General features: G+C 40.5%; 2 protein-coding genes across 3 annotated transcripts; one reads left to right on the forward strand and one right to left on the reverse strand.

The window, feature by feature from the left end:
* The first annotated feature begins 1,326 nt into the window (after nt 1–1,326).
* On the forward strand, nt 1,327–4,897 carry LOC127780767 (transcription termination factor MTERF9, chloroplastic). 2 transcript variants are annotated; one of them, XM_052307725.1, is made up of 6 exons: nt 1,327–1,705; nt 2,753–2,825; nt 2,891–3,042; nt 3,135–3,824; nt 3,943–4,293; nt 4,418–4,897. In XM_052307725.1, the coding sequence occupies exons 1-5, from the start codon at nt 1,442–1,444 to the stop codon at nt 4,273–4,275; spliced, it is 1,512 nt and encodes a 503-aa protein (XP_052163685.1). In that variant the 5' UTR covers nt 1,327–1,441; the 3' UTR covers nt 4,276–4,293; nt 4,418–4,897. The 2 variants fall into 2 exon arrangements, with proteins under 2 accessions (XP_052163685.1, XP_052163684.1); XM_052307724.1 differs by having other exon boundaries at nt 1,329–1,705; nt 3,943–4,322.
* A 538-nt stretch (nt 4,898–5,435) lies between these two features.
* On the reverse strand, nt 5,436–8,490 carry LOC127780680 (putative zinc finger CCCH domain-containing protein 51). Its single transcript, XM_052307622.1, has 6 exons — nt 7,760–8,490; nt 7,485–7,661; nt 7,216–7,389; nt 6,305–6,387; nt 6,129–6,195; nt 5,436–6,015 (listed from the first exon to the last, which is right to left on the reverse strand). The coding sequence occupies exons 1-6, from the start codon at nt 8,488–8,490 to the stop codon at nt 5,976–5,978; spliced, it is 1,272 nt and encodes a 423-aa protein (XP_052163582.1). The 3' UTR covers nt 5,436–5,975.

Here is an 8,490-nt window from a genome sequence, read left to right on the forward strand (position 1 = left end):
TCGACGTTTGATGTCGCGATTCCGGTATTTGCATAGTATGGGGATCGTTGGTACTAGGATATACACGAGACTTAGGTAAAAGAGACGGAGGAGAGGATTTTTATACAGGTTCGGGCCCCTGAATTGTCAGGTAATAGCCCTACATCCTGTTGGCCGAAGCCGGTCATTGCTCTTATTCACCATAATCACACCAGTACAATATTTGGGGTAGCCTATCTATCTGTTGTCGACTTGGCGGTCTGAAGTGCTGACTCGTAGTCGACAATAGGGTAGTCTTCCTCCTCGAATCCGTGCCCGGCGAGGTCAGAGATAGTGCTAGATTCCTCTCTTTGGTTCCCGTAGGTACCATATTGGGTTTTCCCAGGCTTATCTCTGATGTCAATATCTGGCAGCTTGTCTTGGCGTATGTAGGCTTGTATTGGCCTGTGGCTTTGTGGCGTCTATGTTGTTTGTGTCCCCTCTCCTCCTAGGGGGTCTTGTATTTATACCCATAGGTGTCCTCTTGTCCAAGTAGAACTAGGAAAATCAATATGGATACAATCCGAGTAGTCCTTGTCGTTTCCATATAGAACTCTAGTTATCTTTCCTTATCCGGAACTCCCCCTATATCCGAAGGTTGTTTCCGTATAAGACATGATATGTGGTGGGTCCTGCCGAGATTTAGTCAACTACTATTAGGTATGTGGTATCCATAACCCTGACAATAACTAATTACACATATAGGCTAAAAAAAATAACTAATTACACATATTGCGACTAATTTGCGAGACGAATTTTTTAAACCTAATTGATTCATGATTTGACAATGAGGTGCTATAGTAAACATTTACTAATGACGGATTAATTAGGCGTAATAAATTCGTTTCGCAGTTTACATGCGGATTCTGTAATTTGTTTCATTATTAGACTACGTTTAATATTTCAAATGTGTGTCCGTATATTCAATGTTACACACCAAAATTTTACACCCCTAAATCCAAATACCCTTTAGTATGATTATTACTCAAAAGCTACCAAGTTTATTTTTTTAAAAAAAACAGGGCGCCCTATAATTTTGGGCGGCGGGAGTAGTAAAAGCTATTTTTTTTTTTTACACTCAAACCAGTCCGTGTATGTGCGCGTAGCTCGCCTGTCTCAACGTAATTAAGTGAACGATAAATCAAATAAGGCAAAATCTTCCAAGGTCAAAATGGAGGAACCCACTATCCCCAGATTACCACGGGCCAAAATTCGGCCCAACCTGTGATGAAGCGGCCCAGCCCAAGTCGGCTAAACCCCTCTCCTCTTCTCGTGCCCTGCCTGATTCCGCTGCCTCCACCGCTCCACGTATCCCCGAAAGATTCTCCTCCTCGTCCTCATCCATCCCCCACCGCCGCCGCGGATAAAAATCCAAGGAATCGAAGGCCCCAACGTGTAGTACTACGCCTACGCGCCCCCTCCCATGGCGCCGCCTCCGCCGCTCGCCGCGCTCCGCCCCGCGCCATTCCCTCTCCCTCGCCTCCTCCCCTGCCCCGCCTCCGCCGCCGCCCGCCGCGGCGCCGTCGCCTTCTCGCTGCAGACCAACGTGCGGCTCCTCAAGCCCAACCGCCGCTCCCGGCGATCCCGGTACCCCTACTACGACCACGACGAGGACGAGGACGACGATGAGGCGGAGTTCGAGTTTGAGGAAGGGGAGGAGGAGGAGGAAGACGGCTACGAGACCGATGTAAGTTCCCTCGTTTGGCAGTAGCCGCTTCTAGCTTTGCTACTGTCGTGAGAGGTTGCCTGAGTGGCTGGGTCCTTAGCTAAAATTGCTTGCGTACTCAAGCTCGTGCCATGGGATAAGTGCAAGGCTGTGCTATCACATGATATCATCATCCAATTGCTGCTCATTATGTAATTAGAGCTCCGGAAGGAATATCATTCAACTGCTGCTCATTATGTAACTAGAGCTCCGGTATTCCTTTTGTTTTGGAGTACATTAGAGATGTGATACCATTTTATTGCGTCAGGCTAGAGAGTTTCAGAAATTGAACTAACCAACATCTCATTAGGTTGTAGGATGTAATGTTGTATGCACATTGAGTTAAAGAGGCATAAGTTTGTCAAAGGAATCAACAAACGTTGTAGGATGTAATGTTGTATGCACATTGAGTTAAAAGAGGCATAAGTTTGTGAAGAGCGCACTAGTGGTAAATCATCGTTCCTGTATTTAATGGTATAACACCTTAACCGCTCATATGATAAACTGTTTTAAAAGTTTTCTGCCTGGCTGCCACAGTTAAACAATTCTTATTTATATGGTTTATTTGTTCCATGCATATTTATGTGCTTAAATACTCAATGGTATGCTCTTAAACTTAGGCTAGCTAGGTAACAGTAGGTAGAGGTGGGCATTTGGGTGAGAGACTAATTTGATTTCTGCCTTGGGTAAACCATATCCAACATACGGGGACCAATAGAAACAGCGAAACTCGCCTTTCTGCTGATTAGTGAAGACTTAAAAGAGAGGGAGAGAGAATCAGTTATGTTTCTTCTGCCACCCTGACTATATGATCTGTTCTGCATTGAGTTTTCAATATATAGTATACTGCATCACTGGGTGTTTAGTCCACATGCCAAACCAGGCAGAATTGCAGATTATTGGATTCAAAAGGATAAAGTTTTGTGATGCTAACTTTCATTCATTTCTCATAGAATGAAATATGAGAAACTTACCATTGGCAATATTCTACATTTCCAGCATTCTAATATATTCTCTTACTCTTTTCAGGATGATCTATCAGGTTTGGAGTATCCTGGTGTACTTTATTCAAACAATCCTCGTGCTCCAATCAAGAAACCAGGTATGAAAGGCTGTGAAAATCCCTGATATCCAGTGGTTACTTTGTATTAATACTTTATTCTCCAGGCCAGGAAAAACCAGCGCTGAAACAAAACTGGGAAGGAAGACAACCTAAAACACGAGACAGATGTGACACTTCAAAAAAAGTCGATGCTCTGCATGCCAAGAGTAAAGCTAGCAGATCAACTGGTCTTGTGGACATAGATAATGAAGTAGAGGTAGACTACTAAGGTTGATTCAGTGTGTCCATGTTCTTGTTTATGTTCAATATTTAACGTATGCAGGACAAATGATTGATTTATTTTCACAGTTGAAAAATGAAAGTATCTCTAGAAGCTTGTTTCAGAAACTTCAAGAAGAATATGACTTTGATGATAAATGGTTACCACTAATCGATTACTTGTGCACATTTGGACTGAAGGAATCTCATTTTACAAACATGTATGAGAGACACATGGCCTGCTTTCAAATCAGTCAAGCTTCTGCAGAAGAAAGGTTGGAGTTCCTGCTAAGTGTTGGTGTTAAAAGCAAGGATATGAAGAGGATGCTTGTTAGACAACCACAAATTTTGGAATACACTCTCAGCAACCTGAAGTCTCATGTTGCATTTCTGGTGGGCATAGGTGTTCCTAGTGCACGGATAGGTCAAATTATTTCTGCTGCTCCATCATTTTTCTCTTACAGTGTTGAGCAGTCTCTGAAGCCAACCATAAGGTATCTGATTGAGGAAGTGGGCATTGAGGAGAGTGATGTGGGCAAAGTAGTGCAACTAAGCCCACAGATTCTGGTCCAGCGAATTGATAGTGCATGGAAATCTCGATTTCTTTTTCTATCAAAAGAATTAGGGGCTCCAAAAGATAACATTGTTAAAATGGTCACAAAACACCCACAGCTGCTTCATTACAGTATTGAGGATGGAATATTGCCTCGAATCAATTTCCTTAGAAGCATTGGCATGAGAGATACTGATGTTCTCAAGGTATTGACGAGTTTGACTCAGGTATTACCACATTCAAGTTCCCTATCCTTTTCATTTTTGTTTTGTTTTTACAAGTATCTTCATTGTTCAATGTAGACAGATGCCATTATAATACCCTCTAATATTTGTTTCTTTTCAGGTGTTGTCTTTGTCCTTGGAGGAAAATCTCAAACCAAAGTATCTTTACTTGGTCAATGACCTTAAAAACAATGTTCAATCCTTGACAAAGTATCCTATGTACTTGAGCTTGTCCCTTGACCAGAGAATCCGTCCCCGTCACCGTTTTCTTGTTTCATTGAAGAAAGCTCCTAAGGGTCCATTCCCTCTTAGCTCCTTTGTGCCTACAGATGAGCGATTTTGCAAGAGGTGGGCTGGGACTAGCTTAGAAAAGTATCATACATTTCGTCAGAGCATGCTGCTCAAAGGTTTTTCAGAGAAGACTGGAAGGAAAACATTAACATCGAGGCGGTAGATACTTCATGATTGAGAAGTAGGTTGTTTTTGAACCTATGCCACGCTGTAAGATGATCATTTCACGCAGTACCTCAAATATTTTGAGTTTATTTTACAGAAGTTGCTTTTCATAGCAATGCTGATTGATTTACTGTTTGCAGGAAAAGGCCTGGGTTGCTGTGCTGGTATTCAATCATCAGCATTCGGCACACATATATCAATATCACAGATACATCACTAACTACAGTTTAGACTTCCTTTTTTTTTTTACTCCTATTACAACAAGGTGTAAATTCTTCATCTGATTCCTCCAGTCGAAAAACAAATGGATGTTCCAGGAGTCAATCTAAGGATGAAAAGGGATGCACCAGAATGGTTGATGTGGCATTTTGTTGTCTACTGCCACGGTGACATCACCTTGACCATTAGCTAATGTTAAATATGTCTAGCACAACAAACTAACCATCTATTAGGGATGTATTAGGCAGCATCCTACGTTGCCGTAAGTCTGTAGCGTCGTTAAGCACGATATTTTATTTTCCACGGTTGTAAATGATGGAAATTCTATCACCAGTTCGATCTGTACTTGTGCGCTTTTCTGGTTTGTTATGGTGGAAAATTATTCCTGTTGCTGTGGCTTCTATCTGTGTTGTGTTTGGTTTACTAGTCATATAGAAGAAATCATATTTTTCGTGTATAACGTTATGCTGCAACACAGCATTTACGATATAACTGATCTAGATAAGTCACTGGTGATTGAAAGGTAGAATTTAGCAAATACTCCCTCCGTTTTACAATGTAAGTCATTCTAGCATTTTCTATATTCATATTAATGTTAAAGAATATAGACATATATATCTATCTAGATTCATTAACATCAATATGAATATGGGAAATGTTAGAATGATTTATATTGTGAAACGGAGGAAGTAACTTCTGATTCTAGAAAAGGAACGAACGTTGGGAAAAGCTATCTAAAAACTGATAAAGATATACTCCCTCCTTTCCTAAATATTTGACGCCGTTGACTTTTTTAAACATGTTTAACCGTTTATCTTATTCAAAAACTTTTGTGAAATATGTAAAACTATATGTATAAATAAAAGTATATTTAACAATGAATCAAATGATAGAAAAAGAAATAATAATTACTTATTTTTTTAACAAGACGAACGGCGTCAAATATTTAGGGATGGAGAGAGTATGATTTTTCGAAAACATAGTGGCCAATTGTCTGCATTTTGAGCAACTGGAACTGGTGGTCAGGTGCTATTCCGGGGAGAAATCCCCAAAAGGGAAAAATCGACGCATCACAAGTAAAGAAAGCCTCAAATGTTGTCAACTTATCAGGAAAAAGCACGTATTACATGTCTAGGTAGTAAGCAACATGACAAAAAAATAGACTGGATCTCATGGCTATGCTTATGTACGTCAAGCTGTTTCTGCTTTACTGCTAACTGCAAAATAACCCTTTCTATAACAACCTACTTGACCATGCTTACTTGTGAATCCTAAGTTCTGTATTATAAGTATAACCCAAAAACCATCCTACTACTACTATTAATAATAATCTGTGGAAACCTACTTGACCTCACTGCGTCTCTGTACCTATTTATAATCTATGGCAAGTAAATAATAATTATTGATAATAATAATTTGTGTACCAATGTATAATCTCTTGTCAGTGTGTTTGTAGTATTGGTGAAGAAATAATAGCGCTCAGTAGAGACCAAGGCTATCTGGAAGAATGATCTCATCACTGCAAAACAGTTCAGACGACTCGGATGTTATAACTAGAAATGCCAGATGAATTATCTTGGAAAACAAAAAAGAATTAAAGAGAACTGAAATAACATAAGTAGGAACAGTTACCTATCTTCATATGCTGAAGCTTCATCCAAATCATCCGACCTGTGTGATTTTTTTTTCATGTTGTTACCTGGAAGATTTACATGAGACAAAATCAGACATGACAAGGAAAACGACTGAATCGTAATCATTCCCTCAGAAGTGTTACAGTACAAATCTAAGTATAAGAATTTGCTAACCTATATAATGCTCATTAGTGACACCGAAACCTGATGTCCTGTGTTCACGATAGTCAAATTGCTTATTTTTCCGATAAATTTTTCTGTATCAGTAAATGGGAATAGAATGTTGGTTATTCCTCAAGTTGAAGATATAAAGAGCAAAAGAAAATTACACAAGGTATAACCAGCAAATATGAAATATTAGTTCACCATTTCTCTAAAAAGAATAGTTATAAAGAAACTACACCAATAAAGTCTTCACTGAGACAAAATTCAGTCAACAATTATAACTGAGCAAGATAGGCTAATGATTTTACAAACGATGGTATGTGTAGAACAGTTATAAAAATGCAAATTGAACCCCTAATCTGATGTAGTGCTGTAAATATGAAGTATAAGCATGGAATCAATCTCTGCAAAAATGATATTCTAGATCTGTCCTGATTGTGAGATCAAATTAGCCCCACTGATTACTGTAATGTAACATGGGGCCTTGGTCTTTGCTACACTGTTCTTTGACTTCTTTCTTTTTTTTTGGATGGTGCCTTTGCTATAGTGTGGCCAATGGTAACCTTCAAACAACTATCAACTTGACTTCCAGAAACACTCTTCAGCCATGTCATTCTTCAAATAAAATAAATATTATTGCATTTATGGAATTTTCATGTGTATGGATGAGGGGTATTGTTCTGTATGTTGTAAACCCGCATTACATAATCAGATCCTTAATAGTAAAAACTATAGGCTTAAATTGGGTAAACCATAAAGGGGAAGCAAATATCATTTTTCATCTTTAACGTCTTGGTCTGCCACGCATGAAAGCAAGGAATCATTTGAATGAAATCGATAGTGGTTTCCAATGCGTGGTAGTAATAATGTCAGAAACAGCAAGCGACATAAAACAGCCCTATTGAACAGTAGAGTGTTACCTTAGTTCAGGCTTTTCCATGTAGCGCTTGACAAGAACTCGCGATCCACAGATGAAGTGAGCTGTCCCCTTTGATAAGATAAGCCTCACTGTCTCAGTGTATAGGAAGCTCACAAAACCAAACATCCGCTTCTCCTGATAGGGAATTCGCACACCGGAGACAGGCCCAAATTGCCTGGTAGATTATCAAGACAATATTGTCATCACAGTAACATAATAACATGACAAATTGACAATTCACACCTAGTAACAATAAAGTTAAGGCAATACTTGAAGTAATTCTCGACATCATCATCAGTGAATTTGCTGTGAACAGGGAAGGTCATATAAATCTGGTTAGACCCAGTGCCAGTATCCATCAAGTTGCAACTGTGAGCCAAGCCCAAGCAATCCATGTACTTCTTCCGAGCATCTTCCACCAGGACTACATGATACTGTCCATGTTCTCTGAAGTTGAAAACGGAAAGAGCCATGATCAGGATGTGAAGAAAAAAGAAAAATAATCAATCATGATAGAGCCATATCAGAAATTCATAGAAGAAAACCTCTCGACCACTCTGATGGTGTTAAGCCCCATGAGCAGACTTGTAAGACTGCAACCAGTCCTTCCATGCTGCTGGCTCTCAGTGAGCCATCCATCAGGCCGCAGGGGCTTACCATACTTCTCAAAGTACATCGACGGCAAACGATCGACTGCGACTGGTGGTGGTATTCCGATCAGGAGTTCTCTGATCTCCATATCCAGCTTGCTCAGCGACGCAAAGGGGTGAACTTGCCTGGGATTATGCAGCTCAGGGACGGACCCATGGAAGAACTGACAGTTGACACCTTTCTTGCAGTAACCCCTGAAGAAATGGAAATGGCAAGGCTTGGAACTCGACTTCGAGCTACTATGAGGATGTCCGACGAGATTTCGACCAGCATTTGGAGAATTCCTTGGCATGCTCAAAGACTGCAACTCTTCCTTTAAGCAGATGGATTCAGGAAATGAGCTCTGCAATGCTCCAGTTTGATCAATTAGTGGGCGACGTTGAGCTTGGATTCCACGATAATTGCCGCTTGATTGACGCTGAGCCCTCAAGTAAGCCAGTGGGAGTTCTTGCCCCGGTGGAGGAGGCAGCAGTGAGGGTAAGGAACGTAGATGCTCGTCAGGACTAGCTGCATACTGTCTGATCTGCGGGTATGAACTTGTTGAGAGGATGTAACCACCGTTTGCACGCGATGGCTCGAATTCCCGAGCTCTATTCAGCAGCACTGAACATTTGTTCATAGCCAT

Source organism: Oryza glaberrima, chromosome 7 (assembly GCF_000147395.1).
Source record: "Oryza glaberrima chromosome 7, OglaRS2, whole genome shotgun sequence".
Taxonomy (NCBI): domain Eukaryota; kingdom Viridiplantae; phylum Streptophyta; class Magnoliopsida; order Poales; family Poaceae; genus Oryza; species Oryza glaberrima.

Bases quoted from the DNA above. Each gene is read 5' to 3' on its own strand.
- LOC127780767 (XM_052307725.1), top strand. From the start codon at position 1,442: ATGGCGCCGCCTCCGCCGCTCGCCGCGCTCCGCCCCGCGCCATTCCCT. The intron at 1,706-2,752 runs GTAAGTTCCCTC...TACTCTTTTCAG, and splicing joins AAGACGGCTACGAGACCGAT to GATGATCTATCAGGTTTGGA. The intron at 3,825-3,942 runs GTATTACCACAT...GTTTCTTTTCAG, and splicing joins TATTGACGAGTTTGACTCAG to GTGTTGTCTTTGTCCTTGGA.
- LOC127780680 (XM_052307622.1), bottom strand. From the start codon at position 8,490: ATGGCTATGAACAAATGTTCAGTGCTGCTGAATAGAGCTCGGGAATTC. The intron at 7,662-7,759 runs GTTTTCTTCTAT...TTTCAACTTCAG, and splicing joins ACCATCAGAGTGGTCGAGAG to AGAACATGGACAGTATCATG. The intron at 6,388-7,215 runs GTAACACTCTAC...TTACTGATACAG, and splicing joins ATGGAAAAGCCTGAACTAAG to AAAAATTTATCGGAAAAATA.